The sequence below is a fragment of the Podarcis bocagei genome (assembly GCF_964188305.1).
Source record: "Podarcis bocagei genome assembly, chromosome: 1".
Taxonomy (NCBI): domain Eukaryota; kingdom Metazoa; phylum Chordata; class Lepidosauria; order Squamata; family Lacertidae; genus Podarcis; species Podarcis bocagei.
In genome coordinates this window covers 14,814,648-14,831,948 of record NC_138125.1, presented here as the reverse complement: position 1 = coordinate 14,831,948, position 17,301 = coordinate 14,814,648, and the positions used below count along the sequence as shown (strand labels likewise).

The window sequence follows — 17,301 nt, the reverse complement described above, 5'->3', positions numbered from 1 at the left end:
CCCGAAATCTGAACAATAAAGAAAAGAGCAGGTTGTTCTGGAAGTAGGGGAGAGTGGTTTACATTTTCTAGAACGTGCTCTTTCTTTTTTAAAAATATTAGCTTTTTAAAATTTAGATTTACAAAATATTGAAGAGAAACCTATGAAAATGAAAGATGCATAATCATTCACGTCTATGTAAACGTAGCACTTGCAAATTTCCGCAAGTTGTGATTGCAGCTGGTAATGCTAACCTAGCCAGGCTTTGCAAACCAGCTGTTTCAAACTCGGTTTCAAGCTCTGGTTTAGAACAAACCATGGTTGACATTTAAAATCAGCCTAGATGTCACACTGCGTCACGGTTAGCTCTGAAAATGGAACAGAGGCATTATTATTATTATGTGATTGGCCATGTGTATGAACAACATTTTCAATGTATTTAAAAAGCATCATCTTTGTTCAACTCCAGTAGATGCTCCAGCCTTAAAAAGCCAGGTGTTTTGCTCGAGGGGAGCATGTCCTTTTGTTACGTTGAGGCCTTGCCCATGAGAGGAGAAGAGATCGTTTCAGGTTTGCTGGTTACTTAAACCAGCGATGGGGAACCTGTGGCTCTGCAGATGTTGTTGGACTACAGCTCCCATCAATCCAACCAGCATGACCTGTGGAGAGGGATGATGGGAGTCGTAGTCTTCCGCTCTGGCTAGGCCAGTTGCTATAAACATTTTAATTGAGGGAGCAGTCTGCAGGAGGTAGCGATGAGTGATTTCTGTTCTGTTTGCTTTGTGCTTCGCATTTCTTTTTAGAGTGAATGTGGACTTTCAGAAGCACACAGTGTCTCCCATGGAGAAGTTCAGTAGTCCTTTGGAAAAACTGCAGACCATCAGCAGCCTTGATTTATCTATCAATGTCACAGAGGTACAAATGTCATAAAACTATACTGCAGCAGTTAGTGCACATTCAGAGACTGTTGTTGTTTAGTCGTTTAGTCGTGTCTGACTCTTCGTGACCCCATGGACCAGAGCACGCCAGGCACTCCTGTCTTCCACTGCCTCCCGCAGTTTGGTCAAACTCATGCTGGTAGCTTCGACATCACTGTCCAACCATCTCGTCCTCTGTCGTCCCCTTCTCCTTGTGCCCTCCATCTTTCCCAACATCAGGGTCTTTTCCAGGGAGTCTTCTCTTCCCATGAGGTGGCCAAAGTATTGGAGCCTCAGCTTCAGGATCTGTCCTTCCAGTCAGTGAGCACTCCGGGCTGATTTCCTTCAGAATGGATCGGTTTGATCTTCTTGGAGTCTATGGGACTCTCAAGAGTCTCCTCCAGCACCATAATTCAAAAGCATCAATTCTTTGGCCATCAGCCTTCTTTATGGTCCAGCTCTCACTTCCATACATCACTACTGGGAAAACCATAGCTTTTACTATACGGACCTTTGTTGGCAAGGTGATGTCTCTACTTTTTAAGATGCTGTCTAGGTTTGTCATTACTCATTCAGAGTCTAGATCATATTATTGCTGCCAGAACCACTCCCATGTCCTCTTTGCACTTCTCATTCCCCGCAATCATTGGTTGAGGTCTCCTCATTTCTGCATCAGCTGGCAACTGTAAGTGCTCATGAAAGCATTTCAGTGTGCAGCTGTCCTAATACACACATTTTTTTGTGAGCTGTTTTATGCTCATCGTTATGGAATGGGCAAGGCAGCAGGGAGCTCAGTGCAAGCTTGGCATCATGAGCATGGGATTAGCTGTGCCCGCACTGTGCCAAGCTACCCATTGCCTTGCCAGCCATGTGCAGTTGTTGGAAAGCCTGGCAAGGAACGCTGCCCTGTCAGCTGCTGCTGCTTGGCAGGTTTACATTAAAAAGCGGACTCAGCCAAATTTCTTCACCCACCCCTATCTTTAAAAGCCATTAATGGTGGCTTCCCATTTCTCACGTAATGAGAAACTGCAGTTAACTGTTGCCTCTTTGCTGGCTTTCGTGTTTCTGCAAAGGGAGTAGCAACACAGCTGACTGGATATCCTGGATGATTAAGTAAGAATTTGACCACACAGTCAATACCTATCTATCTATCTATCTATCTATCTATCTATTCCCTTCCATCTCTTCAGGTGGTCGAAGTTGGGCACTTTTGGGGTTACAGAATTGACGAGAAAAATATGTCTGTGCTCAACAACGTGTCTGCTGAGATCAACCAGCTACAGCTTACCCCTCTGCTAGTCCGTCCCTATCCAGATTTGGTGTGCTTGGCACCCTTTACTGAGTGGGAAGACGAGAGATACTACAGAGCCCAAGTCTTATATGTATCCGGAGAGAATGCAGAGGTACATATTTTTTAAAAGCATGATTGTGTTTGCAGTTTAATTCAAACCCAAGGAAGCAGCACACACAGCTCTGAATCAACTCTGAGGGCTCTAGAAAATGGGGGAAGGGCAGGATTGGCAAATGCTGGGAGAGAGACTGGAAAGAGAAGCTGCTGAATTGCAACTCATTACCAAACTTAAAACCATGGAGAGACCTGGTTTGAACAAAGACATTGGATTCTTATCCCATTATACATGACTAAGCCATTTCTCACCTTCTCACCCCTTGCCTTTTCCTGTAAGACCTATTACAGTCGTTAAGAGTCGTCAACAGGCTCATCTCAGCTATCTGCCAATCTCCCATTCCCACCACCCTTCTGAGTAATACCCCTCCCCACCTTCTCACTATATAGAAGGATCTGGCAACTTCTGTTTCAGTGTATCTGAAGAAGTGTGCATGCACACGAAAGCTCATACGAAGAACTAACTTAGTTGGTCTTTAAGGTGCTACTGGAAGGAATTTTTTTATTTTGACTTGGGAATCTAGTAAGCTTCCTTAAGCTGCAGTAGTCAACATGGGGCTGTCCAGTTGTTGTTGGACTCCAACTCCCATCAGCCCCAGCCATCATGGCCCGGTGGTCAGGGATATGGAGGGCACCGTGATGACTGCCCTTGCCATACGGAGTTAGACCATTATTCTGTCTTCAGAGTTTCAGGCATGAGTGCTTCCTATGTCTGCCTAGAGAAGTTAGGGATTGAACCTGGAATCTTTCGCCTACAAAGGTTACGCTGTCACACCAAGCTGTTCTCCACGGTCCGTTGTCTGCCCTGGTGACAGCTGCACTTGTTCAGCGAGCCACTGGTGTGCCGGGTACTCACAATATGCATATTGGCACCTCACCTCTGCTCTGTGCTCCCTGACCACTTCAAAACATTCCTGCCATTGTTTCATAGTGGGGGAGAAATGGCGCCCAGCCTCATTGTTGCACACAAATCACTTTGCCCTTAGATCAGCTGCTGCTGCAGCTGCAAGTTTCCCCATGGTCATTTTAAGCAAAGGGGGCACCGGCTGAAATGACTGCCTTAGCCATAAAATTTCACGTGATGCAATAACGGGCCTAATTTTTGCACCAGGAGGCTCCTCTGAATTTGTAAGCCAATTTTCTTCTGTGCTTTGGAAATAATTGCCAGTCCTTCTATTCATTACTGTTGTTTTACCATCCAGGTTTTCTATGTAGATTATGGCAACAGATCAAAAGTAGCTTTGGGACGCTTGCGAGAGATTCCAAGCCATCTCCGAGAGCTTCCGTTCCAGGTAATGTTCCTTTTTGTTCTAAGAATCACGGAACCGTGCTACGTGTTTTGGAGGGAGGAGTGTGTGTGTTAAATAACTATTATTATTGCTATTCTTATTGTTATTAATCAGTTCAAACTTTTCCAGGGCCAAAAGTGCATATATTCATGTTTGGCGGGGTTTTTTGTTTGTGTTTTGGTGTAGGCTCTGGAATTCAAGCTGCGCAGAATGCGGCCTTCTGCCCAGTCCCTTGTATGTGGAGAGCAGTGGAGTCGCGCTGCAAGCCAGAGCTTTGCTTCCTTGGTCAGTGGCTGTGCTCTGCTGGTGAAGGTCTTCTCGATTGTGCACAGCATCCTGCTTGTTGATGTGCTTCGGTACTCTGGGCTTTTGGACATTGTGAACGTCCGTGATATACTCATTCAGGAAGGCCATGCCGAACTGGCGGAAGACTCCTATGAATCCAAAGTGCGTTCTCTTGTTCCTTCTCAAAGTCTTGGCATTTTAGGGTTTTTTGAAGCTGTGAGAGCAGGGGGGATTGAAGGCAAGGCATTGCAGGCTTAACCTCTGTCGTGCTGTTAGTTCTGATGTCGGTGGAGCCGCAGGGGAACGGTTTTCCTGGACAGCTCTGCACAGGGCTCAGGCTGGAGAGCAGAACTGGGACATCGCTTCAGCACCAGCAGTCCCTCAGACCAAGCCATAATAATAATAATAATAATAATAATAATAATAATAATAATAATAAATTTATTTATATATTTTTTATTAATATTTTATTAAGTTTTGTCAGTGAAAAAATTCAGAAAAAATACAAAAACAGAAAAATACAAAGTCAAAATACAAAAATACAAACATTAAGCACAAAAAAGAAGAAAAAAAAGAAAAACACATAAAGAAAAAACAAAACTCCCTCTTTTTTAATTTCTCATCTTTAGTTAACTTATTTTCCTGACTTCCTCATGTCTCCCTTTTTTGTATCCCTTTTTTAAAATTGGTTCAGCAAATTCATATCCAATTAGTTTATCTATTATCAATCCCATCTTACATTTTACCTTGTTGCTAGAACCCCTTCAATTCATTTCAACGTCATCAGCATTCAAAATTTTTGCAGTGTTTCTGTAAATAAGTTTTAAATTTCCTCCAATCTTCTTCCACCAACTCTTCTCCCTGGTCTCGGATTCTGCCAGTCATTTAATAATAATAATTTATTATTTATACCCCGCCCAGCTGGCTGAGTTTCCCCAGCCACTCTGGGCGGCTTCCAATCAAGTGTTAAAAACAATACAGCATTAAATATTAAAAACAGGGCTGCCTTCAGATGTCTTTTAAAGATAAGATAGCTGCTTATTTCCTTCACATCTGAAGGGAGGGCGTTCCACAGGGAGGGCGCCACTACCAAGAAGGCCCTCTGTCTGGTTCCCTGTAACCTCACTTCTCGCAATGAGGAAACTGCCAGAAGGCCCTCAGTTCTGGATCTGAGTGTCCAGGCTGAATGATGTGGGTGGAGACGCTCCTTCAGGTATACAGGACCAAGGCCATTTAGGGCTTTAAAGGTCAGCACCAACACTTTGAATTGTGCTTGGAAACGTACTGGGAGCCAATGCAGATCTCTCAGGACTGGTGTTATGTGGTCCCGGCCGCCACTCGCCGGCAGCGCATTAAATACAAGTTGCACCTCCTGCATCACAGGGGGTTGAAGCAGATAGATGGTGACCATGGTGGCCCCTCGTAACTCTGATTTTGTTATTCTGTCCTAGCAACTGGCTCCACCTTTGCTGAAAGGGAGCCCCACCCTCCTTTTTAGCACTTATTGACTCCAATGCAGCAGGGGATGTTATGGTTGTGTTACGGCTTCTGAACTGGAGTCTACTGCCTCAGGCCATGGGTTGACAGGGACTGCAGACACATCTTGTGGTGCTTCGGGTACTGGCTCTGGGGGCTATCCACTCTCCCACTCAGTGTTATACCCTGAAGAAGGGGAGTCTGGCCCCAGGCTCAACTCCCAACAAAGCAAAGCTTAAGTCAGGCACCCCCAACCTACAGCCCTCCAGATGTTTTGGCCTACAACTCCCATGATCCCTAGCTAACAGGACCAGTGGTCAGGGATGAAGGGAACTGTAGTCCAAAACATCTGGAGGGCCAAAGGTTGGGGATGCCTGGCTTAAGTACAGTTCTCATGCCCCGTGTAGTATAACTAAGTCGCTTTCCTCCCTCTGCCCCTGCCCAATAACTCTCAAAATGTTTTCTTTTGAATTTCCCTTAGCTCAGCCACGAAAATCTTAAAGAGCTGTTTTCAAAGCCAGAAGAAAGGAAGAGGGATGCTTCTCTCCAGAGGAGCTCAAGTGAAGAGGAGAATCGCTTGATTGAAATGCTCTTGGAGAACGTCTCTGCCAATAGGTTTAGTGCGCCAAACTGCAAGGTAAGCTTAAGAGGCACGGTCATTACTTTCCCCTGCTTTCAGAGTGGCGTGCTGTGGGTGCCCTGAAGGACGTAATTCAGCCTTTCCATCCAAGAATCTATTAATACCAGGTTTCTTCATCACTGGAACCACGTGGCTGGTGAAGGTTACTTTGGGGGTGGGAGATCACTCCATCTCTACAGAAACGTGTGAGAGCAGCTGAGCGAAATAACAAAACACACAATGTTCATGTAAACTTGCGATTTTGTGCAAGCCGTTTTTATGCTTTGGGTTTTCCGGAGCTCTAAGAGGCTGCATTGACAGTACTGCCAAACCATGGTTTAGTGTGTAGGAGAAGGAACTGGAGCAAGTTTCACGCTCCCCGCAAAGAAGATTTTGTTTCAGTGACATCTTGTAAGCCATCCACACTTGACAAAGTGTGGTTAGTCTTCACTGTTTGCTTGTTGAAACCAAGCCAACGTCAAGTCATAGTTTTAAGAAGCTGGATTGATTCAATAAACCTTAGTTAAATTTGACTACGTTTAAGGAATGCATGGCACACTTAACTGTGGTTAATCTCAAGCAGAGTCTTTCAGTCTTTTGGTGGCTGTGCTGGAAGAAGGGGGTGTGTGAGCCCCAGGCTCACGGTAGCTCATCCTTGCACCGCCAATCCGTGGTTTCATGTTACTCATGAACTGATTTTAAGGGCTTGGGGTGAGGGGGTTATTTTGACGCCTCCATATTTACCCTTCCTACCCCAAAACATGAGCCACACTTTGCTACCATAAGAAGAAAATCCGAAATGGACTAATTTGGGTGTTTTATGTTCTGCTTTATTTTTTTTTTCCTCCTAAGGCAAGGCTTATTGGCCCATACAACCCCTACTGCCTGAAATTCAGCAGCATGACCAGAATCTCCAGATTCAGGTAGGATGGCATGTTACTGTGCTTTGTTCAAGGTCATTCCATGACATTCTGGCTGAACTGGACTTCTCATTGATCTCTTTCCAGGTCATGTACAAAATTGTGTCCCCTGGTTCTCATAATTTTTATTAGGGCTGCCTCCAAATTTGAAGAACGTATAATCAATTAATTGAAATTAATTTCAATGGATTAATTTGCCACATCTGCATAAGCCTGACCTTCATTGAATTAGTATTTCTGGAGAAAAAGGCATACTTGCTTTGGTATTTAGGTTATTTAATTCTGCATTCCTGCCCTAATAAGCCCCAACCCAGCAGTTTTACAAAAAGAAGCAAACCAAAAATGATTATTAAGTAACAAAATAAGCTGAAACTAAAACTGTAAAATCCAACGAAGCAGAGTTAAAAGCTTCAACAATACATTAAAATCCATGCATAACAAGAACATTTTCAGTGCTCACCTAAAACAGCATCGGGGATGGGGCTAGTCTCACCTTCCTTTGGGAGAAAATCCCCAAACCCAGTGTCCATTCTGACATGTATTTGTCATAACCAGAGCCAATTCAGTTTTTCTGCAGTTTGGCTTCTTCCAGCTGTGACATTATCATCTCACTTTCCAATTACAGCCAGAATTTTACACATTTTTTGGTCGTACTATTGCCATGTTCCATTATGTGATTTCACACCAGTTACTTCATGTGTTCCGTATTTGCATTTCCTGATGTAGTTCTTTGTTGCGGTTAATTAAGACCCGGAGCCCAATTGTACCTGATTTCACAATATTTAAGTATTTAAATGTTAACAGTGGACAGCCATTCCCTGCATCTCACTGACCCTCCCCCCCTAAAAACCCCTCCTCACTCAAGCACCTAATCTCATTTATACAACTGCAGTGCATTAAGGGTTCATGAGATTAAATTATTATTTACTTGGTCCCAACCTGAGTAGCAGTTTACAGGTCTGAGCTTGTATTTTACATGCATTTTTTCAAGCTGTGCGGTTTTTTTGTGCTTCTGGATTTTTGCTTCTTCACAGGGTGGGTGGGTTTGTGTGTAAGTGAATAAACTCCGGTCTAAAAACACACTCCCTCTATTTTTCTAAGTAAACCAACTAAGTAGGAAGAGCAAAGGTTTTCCTGAGGGCTTTCTCACACCTTGACACTTCCCTCTTCCAAAGCAACTAGATTATAATATAATATAATATAATATAATATAATATAATATAATATAATAATAATAATTTATTATTTATACCCCGCCCATCTGGCTGGGCTTCCCGAGCCACTCTGGGCGGCTTCCCCCCCAAAAAATTAAAATACTGTAATACCTCAAACATTAAAAGCTTCCCTAAACAGGGCTGCCTTCAGATGTCTTCTAAAAGCCTGGTAGTTTTTGTTATCTTTGACATCTGGTGGGAGGGCATTCCACAGGGAGGGCGCCACTACCGAGAAGGCCCTCTGCCTGGTTCCCTGTAACTTGGCTTCTCGCAGTGAGGGAACCGCCAGAAGGCCCTTGGCGCTGGACCTTAGTGTCCAGGCTGAACGATGGGGGTGGAGACGCTCCTTCAGATATACTTAACCGAGGCCATTTAGGGCTTTAAAGGTCAGCACCAACACTTTGAATTGTGCTCGGAAACGTACTGGGAGCCAATGTAGGTCTTTCAAGACCGGTGTTATATGGTCTCGGCGGCCGCTCCCAGTCACCAGTCTAGTTGCCACATTCTGGATTAGTTGTAGTTTCCGGGTCACCTTCAAAGGTAGCCCCACATAGAGCGCATTGCAGTAGTCCAAGCGGGAGATAACCAGAGCATGCACCACTCTGGCGAGACAGTCTGCAGGCAGATAGGGTCACAGCCTGCGTACCAGATAGAGCTGCCCCCTGCAAGATTCTAAACCTCTGCTGAGCTTAATGACAACAGCCAGGAAACGTTAAACAAAGCACAAAGCAACATGTCAGAAAATACGACATTAAGCACATATAATCTGCTAATTTTTTTAAAAAAACAACAACAGCAACACGCTGTTCTGAACACATGGGCAGAAGGAATTACCGTATGCTTAGTGTGAAATTCTCTTAACATTGTAGCTGCAAAGAAGCCTTTGTTGCACATTCCTACCAGCAAAAGTTACGATAGGGCCAACGAAGATGATCTCCTCTGTCTAGGCAGATTCATGTGGTGGTCTTTCAGACAATAATTTCTATTATTTATTAAATTTCTATTCCATCCATCTTCCCAAAAATGCTCATGGAGCAGCAAACACCAACATGTTTTAAAAAGACAATTAAAACGGACATAAAACATGTTTAAAATAACTACCGTATTTTTTGCCCTATAGGACGCACCGGCCGATAGGATGCACCCAATTTTTTTGGGGGGGGGGGAAATAAAGGGGAAAAAATTATTTCCCCCCCAGGCGCGGGGCTGGGGCGGGGGAAGCCCGAGCTTCCCACGACCCCAGCCCCCAGAACATGCAGCTCTCCGCAAGCGTGGGAGCCCAGCGCCAGGCTCCCACAGCTTACGGAGAGCTGCGCAAAGCTAAGCCTGGGCGCGCTGCGCCTCCACCCTGTCCCCCGAGCTTGTGGGGCTGGTGGGGGGAGAAGCGTGCTTCTCCCCGCCGTCAGCCTCCAAACCAGGTCGGGAGACAGCGGGATGGCGCTCTGCGCCTCCCCGCTGTCCCCCGAGTTTGCGGGGCTGGCGGTGGGGCTCTCCAGGCTTCAGTGAATGCCTGCATTCGCCCCATAGGACGCACACACATTTCCCCTCCATTTTTGGAGGGGGAAAAGTGCGTGCTATAGGGCGAAAAATACGGTAAAAATATTTTTTTAAAAAAAAAAATCTCATCCAGCCTATTTCAAGGTTGGCATGACCAGTATCTTTCAGCCATCAAATGCCTGGGAAACAGGAATGTTTTTAAGTTTCCCCTAAAAATGAATAATGAAGGAAATGGGTGCATCTCACCAGGGAAGGTTCCCACAAATGGAGAAATGCCACCAAGAAGGTCCTGTTATGGGGAAACGCCAGCTAGGCAGCCTTAAGTGATGGCAACACCATATTGCAGCCCTAAGCTGTTAAGATACTGGCGTAACATTAAATAGCCCTAGCATTTTGCCGCCAGCTGGAGGTTCCAAACACTCCTGTAAGGTAGCCGCAGGTAGAATGCATTGTGGTAATCTAATCATAGGTCACCCAGGCACATATAGCTGTGCCCGGATGTGCCTTTTCTATGAAGGGATGGTGCACAGATGCCACAGTGGGAACTGTCTTGAAGAGAAGCCCTTTCCTCCATGGGGAAGACTGAAGAATGATGCCCCCTGGCAGCAGTAGTTCTATGTAAATGCTTGTACGTAAAAGATGATGATGATGATTTTGATTTACAATGCATACAAAAGTGGCTTTAAAGCAGGCATAGGCAAACTCGGCCCTCCAGATGTTTTGGGACTACAACTCCCATCATCCCTAGCTAACAGGACCAGTGGTCAGGGATGATGGGAATTGTAGTCTCAAAACATCTGGAAGGCTGAGTTTGCCTATGCCTGCTTCAAAGAGCGAAAGAGAGAGAGAGGGAGGAGAGAAAAAAATGAAAGCAATAAAACCCCAAAGGATATAGTACATTGCCATAACAATCATTATCAATTGACAATTGCAATTTTCGACCTACTATATTTGGTATAAATGAGTTTCAAATTGCATTATACTTGTCCATGCAAAAGAAGAGAAGAGAAAAGATGTTTGATAGAACCCTTTTAGTAGGAAAGGTGTTGAGGAGAATAATTTCGCTAATTAGTCAGTGACAATTTCACGACATTGGATTTCTTCTGCTTCATATTAGGAATTCTGTGCAAGGCTGGTATTTAAACGAACTGAATTGCTTTTCTCTCTCCCTCTCCCTCCCCTCTAGAGCAGTCTTAGTGGAGAAGGAGAGTGTGAACTCTGTGGTGGTGGTTGATGCCCCTGAAGACTCGTTTCAACAGATGCTGGTTGCTGCCTCTGTGACAGTAAATGCAACAGGTAAGTGGTGTACCATTCCTGGGTGAATAGAGCATTGATAAAGAGCTGATCGATCACTTGTGCCTGTACTGTAGTTCTGTTACCACTGGATCTTACATTTGCAAAATTATTGCATTCTTTAAAATGACCAAATAGTATTATCATTACTACTGTTGTTTTCTGATAACAGGATCCACAATGTTGCTCAGGGAGACATCTCTGATGCCTCATATTCCAGGACTTCCAGCACTGCTGGCCATGCTGTTTGCTCCTGTGATAGATCTCAGGTATGTGCACAAGAGCATCGCAGTCAACTTAAATGCTTGTGCTGCTTCCTTTATAGTTCCTTGATAGAATGTATAACAGTCTTTCCAAAGGCTTCATGTTGTGTGACATAAAATGCAGTCCCCCACACTGATAGTAAACATTGACCTTTTTTTCAAATCCAGGGCTATGCTTACTGCCAGGCCTGTGCATATTTAAAGTAATTAATTTCAAACGTTGCCGAATTTAAAAGCATGTAACCTGCCAGATTTGAAGTTCAGAAGGTGATACTGAAAATTTGCTATCCCTGAGAATCATATTTCTGTAAAGAAAGAGGTGAAAAGAGTCTGTGGGTAGGGTTTGCCCAAATCACAGAAGCTCAGGCGCAAAGGGATCAGGAGGGACAGGATTTCAAGAAATCTGATCACAGTAATCCCTAGAGCATGGCTTAGTGTGAATGAACATGCTTCTGTTCTTGTCTAGGTCCTCCTTTCCTTGAGTTTCGGGCAATAAACCACGAGTGTGCTTACTGTGAAGGGATGCGGGTGGCGCTGTGGGTTAAACCACAGAGCCTAGGGCTTGCCAATCAGAAGGTCGGCAGTTCGAATCCCTGTGACGGGGTGAGCTCCCGTTGCTAGGTCCCTGCTCCTGCCAACCTAGCAGTTTGAAAGCACGTCAAAGTGCAAGTAGATAAATAGATACCGCTCCGGCGGGAAGGTAAACGGCATTTCCGTGCGCTGCTCTGGTTTGCCAGAAGCGGCTTAGTCATGCTGGCCACATGACCCGGAAGCTGTACGCCGGCTCCCTCGGCCAATAAAGCGAGATGAGGGCCGCAACCCCAGAGTCGTCCGCGACTGGACCTAATGGTCAGGGGTCCCTTTACCTTTACCTGTGCTTACTGTGAGGTGTGAATCAGCACTGATGGTTTATCTCTCTCCAGACAAACCATAGTGGTAAGCCAAGGTTTGCTCCTGGCCTATGGATCATGGGTCATTTGGGGAAAAACAACCAAGCTTGTTGCTCTTGGAGTGAAATGGGAGCGATTCAGCATGCCTAGAACACTGCTCATTCATGCTTTATGGTTTACAGTTACATACAAACAGCGCCATTGTGTGTAGACAAGCGGTATTCGGTTATGATGTCATATAAAGTTTCTGCACTTGTTTATTTTAATATACCACTCCTCATCTGAGGATCACAGGCCAGTTTACTGTATAAATGACTTGGTCATTAAAAAGCTTGTTGCTCTCATTAGGGTTGATGAAAGCAGGAACAGATACATTGGTGTCCTTTGTGGCTTGGGATGGAACTACTCGCTGGGAGTCCCCATCCTCTCTGACCACGACATGGAGTTTATGTTTGATGTGAAAATTGATGCAGAGGACATAACCCAGGTAAATTCCGCACCAGTTCATCCCATTCATGCTCCCCCCCCCCCCCCAGGTTTCTTGGAAGTGAACCCAACTGCCTTGGCTGGTTTATGTGCAATGAGATTGATCCACATCTTGGGAAATAATCCTGTATTTGGGTAGACGATTAAGCTAACGAATTCTTTTAACAGATCTGGTTTAAAAGTGTTTCAGTTTGAATCAGAAAAGTAGTTTCATCAGAAGCTCAACTACAGTGGTACTTCGGGTTACATACGCTTCAGCTTATTGACTCCGCTAACCCAGAAATAGTACCTCGGGTTAAGAACTTTGCTTCAGGATGAGAACTGAAATCATGCTCCGTCGGCGCGTCGGCAGCAAGAGGCCCCATTAGCTAAAGTGGTGCTTCAGGTTAAGAACAGTTTCAGGTTAAGAACGGACCTCCGGAACGAATTAAGTACTTAACCCGAAGTACCACTGTATTCAACCAGGCGCCATCTCTGCTGCCTTCAAAAAACGACCCTCTTTTATTCACAGATAAACATTATAAGGATCGCCATTAACAAGCTGGTCTCAGATGGTCCAAATGGCCTGATGCATTTTGGTCAAGAGAGAATTGCCCAGTTGCAGGATGCCACTCGCCAGAAGCTTTTAGGGTAAATTACCTCCTTTTTTGCCATAAGAAGTTGCATTCATTTTTATAGCACACAGCAGGAGAGAGTGCGCATTACAAATCTGAAGAAGCGCTAACTCAGCTTTCCCTAGCCTGGTGCCATCCAGATGTTTCGAACTCCCACCAGCCCCACCCAGCATGGCCATGGATCAGGGATGATGGGAGCTGTGGTTTCAAACATCTGGTGGGCACCAGGTTAGAGAAGGCCGGGCACAAATGTTAACAATCCTGGAGAAGCGAAAGAACCTAAATGTATCATTATGTATTCGGGGCACTCGTGCATCTGCAGTTTTAAGTTAATTGTATTTACCATATGTCATCACTACTTAACGGGAAACTCTGCGTTTGAAAAACATGTCTAGACAGAATGAATTAAAACGTATCACTGCCGTACTTTGCACAGCTCAGGGAGACAGGAGATGGCAGGCGGGGAGTCTGTAGTAATCGAGTTGTCACACACGACAAAACATTCCCAAAATAGCTAGGATTAGATCTGCATAGACAAATTCGGGCACATGCACGTGTATGCACTCGGCTGATGCAAACATTGGCACTGGGAGATCAACTTAAATTATGATGTTTTAAATGCTTGCCTTGTCAAAATACTCCTAATAAATTAGCTCAGCCAGGGCTTGAATTAGAAAGGGGCAGGGGGAGCTGCTGGCCTTCTTAGCTTGTCCTCCTAATGAAGGTTAGGAGGGGGGCAGGATTTGGCTACAGTTGGGGAATTTTGGAAGTGGGCTTTCTGGCTTTCATTAAGGACCCCTTTAACACCTCCCCTTCCGATAATTAGGACACCAGATTCTGTGTGACGCTGAATTTTTTCCCTGAGCGGCTTCCCAACAAAGTAAGGTTGGCAACTGGTGGGCCCTGGAATCTCCATCCAGCCCTCTGTGTAGCCTCTGCCTGCCCCCCTGCTGGGGACCTCAGCTACTACCCCTCCCCTTGCAAGGCAAAAACACAATTAGAGGCCTGTTGAGCTTCATTCACACCATACATATAAAGCGGTCTTACACCACTTTAGTAGTTTTGACTTTCCCCACAAAGAATCTTGGGAACTGTAGTTTGGCACTGTAGAACTACAGTTCCCAGGATTCTGTTGGTGTACTACGCTGGGCCTTGTAACCAACTTGGGAAAACACCAGGCAGCTGCGTTCTCCCCCCCCCCCCCAAGCGCCTCTCGGGATGATCCATCACTCCTCTGTCCCGATGCGCTTCTGCGACACATATCCGAAGATACGTGCACACAATACAGTAGCAGAGTCCAAGCAGAAACTAGGCATAGAAGTGTAGATTCTCAGCTAATTTATTATGTACATGATCAGGTGTTACAGAACAAAGGAAACATGTCTCCTCTCCACTTCTTCTCCGAGAGAGAACAGCAAATGCAAAAATACAACAGTAACGGAACAGTGTAACTGAACTTCCGTTCCCATGATTCCAGTAGTATGGAATGTCAACACAGACATGTGATGAAAACAATCACAGATCAGCAGTGGAGAGAATGAAATCCCAACAGATTCTCCATCACTGTTCAAGTGGTATAAGAGTGCTTTAAATGTCTGTCCTACTAATACGGTTTTTCTTTACTCACAAAGAGTTTCTTTCTCCCCGCTCTCTCAGCCTGATTTGTAAATCAAAACCTCGTGAAATTGTTCTTCCCAAATTCTATCCGAAGCCATATGAATGGAGTCAGGTAAGATTTGCTTCCCAAATTTAGACATCAATAACACCAGTCCCAAGCCTTCTAGCCTCAGGTATGGTGACTCTCCACGGTCTCTAGCAGATCACATACTACCTGACTGTTTTACTGAAGATGCCAGGGTTTGAATCTGGGGTGTTCTGGTTGGGGATACTTGATGAATTTGTTGCAGTGAATTTCAGTATGACCTGCCCTGATCCACAGCACCTAGACTGCGGTGTGGATTGGAGCACATTTATCCTTTGCATTCCACTCTTCTCTGAATTTTGAGACGTAGTGACCAGCATAAAAATGTCCCCCAAAATGAAGATAAACACTTCCTGAAAAAAATATGTAAACCGAACTGCAGTCATCATTCAAAATTCACACACTTCCCCAGATTTAGCGATGCAGTTCTCTAGTCAAAAAATGCTTGTGTTCAAAAATGAACATACTAATAAAAATAATATACAGAAATGCCCGTCTCTACCCTCATGTCATTGTGTTAGTTTGTAGTTGTGCCTGTACCATCCTGCCAAGTGCTAGAGATAATTTTAACATTCTATACCACATCTACCTACCTACCTACCCATCCATCCATCCATCCATCCTCTGTGAGTTATAAGCTCTGCCCAGGAGAAAATGTTACTGGAACAGACACCCCTCCCCCCCTTCAACCTCACCAGAAAACCTTCCCTTCCATTCAAAGCATTAAACCTTCACTTTAAAAGAACAAACAATAAAATGTTCATTACTTGCATGTACTAAGTTACGTTGTTTGGACATTGTTCCCATGTTTTTCTTTCTCATTTAGCCACAGTCAAACATTGTCATTGACCAGTCTGAACCACAAGATGCACGAGCGAGGACTGATTCCTTGTACCAGCTGCATAAGTTGATTTTGTTAAATGCCTAAGGCTTCAGCGCTCATCATCCTTCGCTGGAAGAAAGTCCCATTAGACCTGGTGCAATCTGCTTCCAAATAAGTGTGTTTAGGATCAGAATGTTGTTGTTGTTTTAAAAAAACACCTATTGTTCTGTTACAGAAAAATATAAAAGATGTGTTTAAAAATGTGATGTTACCAGTTTAACTGTTTGTCTTGTTTTCCTAACAAACAAGAAGCCCCCAGAAAATGACACAGGTATGTGCAGTACAGTATTTGAAATTGGAAGAACTTTAGTGCTGCTCACTTACTAACCACATGAGGCGCACTGCTTATCCCTAACATTAGACTACCTGGCTTCACCCCTCCAACCTATATGCATTCAGTAAAGTTCTGAATGCCAGGGTTTGTAGGGGGACGGTACATGCTTAGGCTTTTTCATACACTTGAGAGCCCTGATCACCCTTGGCTCCTGGCATTGGGGGAGGGGAGAGTTCGGTGTCAGGAACGGCTTCCCAGGCCGAGTGAAGCTGCTGTGCCATCTTCCTGGCAGGTGGATCAATGTTGCTTACTGTGAGAGGGGCAAGATGACAAGGGGTCTGGTGCAGTGCAGACACACAGGCAGAGCTAATCTGGTGCTCCTGCTTGCATGTTTGCACCATGCCAACCTCCCTTGCCACTTTCCCTCCCAGTAAGCAGCAGTGACCCATCTGTCACCGGGGAGCTAATGTAATGACTCTGCCCCACAAAGCAAGCTGTTTCTGCCTGATGTACAGAAGTTGACGGGATGGAGCCAAGCAGCTGTAGGACGAGTGGGAGCACAGTGGGATGTTGCCGTGGTGGGCAGTGTCAGGAAGAGGAGTCCTTCGCCACCTCCATTTAACCCTGCCTATGATGTTTCTCTTCTTGAGTTCAAAGCAGGGCTGGGGGGGGGAACCTATGGCCTTCCAGATGTTGTTGATCTACAGCTCCCATCATCCATGACAATTGGTCTTACCGGTTCTGGAGGGACAAAAGTCCCCTATCCGTGCTTTAAAGATGCATACAAGTTGCTATGGCTAAGATTCTTGGAATTGATAGTTTTGACAGCAGGGTTTAGCTGCGACAGATTCTTTAAAGTGCATATAATCAAGCCGCTTCAGTTTAGCTTGTAGTTAGCATTCACAGCAGCCAAATAGGAAGATAACGTTTTGGTTTTGCCTTTGGATTAAAGTGCATTTCAAGTTTTAAGTGTTCCATTTAACATTTGCTTTCTGTTATTAGCTATATCTGCAATTGCTAGTTTGCTTTGAAAAAATAAAGCCAATGAGTTTTAATACACTGTGATTTTTGTGTCTTTTAAAATACATATTGGGCAAAAGGAACAGCGTAGATTAAATCAAATCTGTTGTTCCTTTTTACATTCACGCAGCATGATGGAAATTGCCATTTGTTTCTTCCTAGCTTGAAGTGGGGGGGGGGGATGGACAGACATGCCTTTATAGAAGTTAGCAGTGGAAATACAACTAAAACAAATAGCAACACTAAAGCAAGAAACACAAAGGGCAATTTTATAG

General features: G+C 44.7%; 1 protein-coding gene across 2 annotated transcripts in view; it reads left to right on the top strand.

Annotated features, from left to right (window-relative positions):
• TDRD9 (tudor domain containing 9) overlaps positions 1-17,061 on the top strand; it is an 87,629-nt gene extending 70,568 nt beyond the window's left edge. For both annotated transcript variants that reach the window (XM_081191181.1, XM_081191182.1), the window contains exons 25-36: positions 783-894; positions 2,087-2,299; positions 3,504-3,593; positions 3,777-4,037; positions 5,833-5,988; positions 6,823-6,893; positions 10,788-10,897; positions 11,067-11,163; positions 12,396-12,534; positions 13,045-13,163; positions 14,804-14,876; positions 15,676-17,061. In XM_081191181.1, the coding sequence (XP_081047307.1) occupies positions 783-894; positions 2,087-2,299; positions 3,504-3,593; positions 3,777-4,037; positions 5,833-5,988; positions 6,823-6,893; positions 10,788-10,897; positions 11,067-11,163; positions 12,396-12,534; positions 13,045-13,163; positions 14,804-14,876; positions 15,676-15,777 (1,543 nt within the window). In that variant the 3' untranslated portion in view covers positions 15,778-17,061. The remainder of the gene's footprint in view (positions 1-782; positions 895-2,086; positions 2,300-3,503; positions 3,594-3,776; positions 4,038-5,832; positions 5,989-6,822; positions 6,894-10,787; positions 10,898-11,066; positions 11,164-12,395; positions 12,535-13,044; positions 13,164-14,803; positions 14,877-15,675) is intronic.
• Positions 17,062-17,301: the final 240 nt, after the last annotated feature.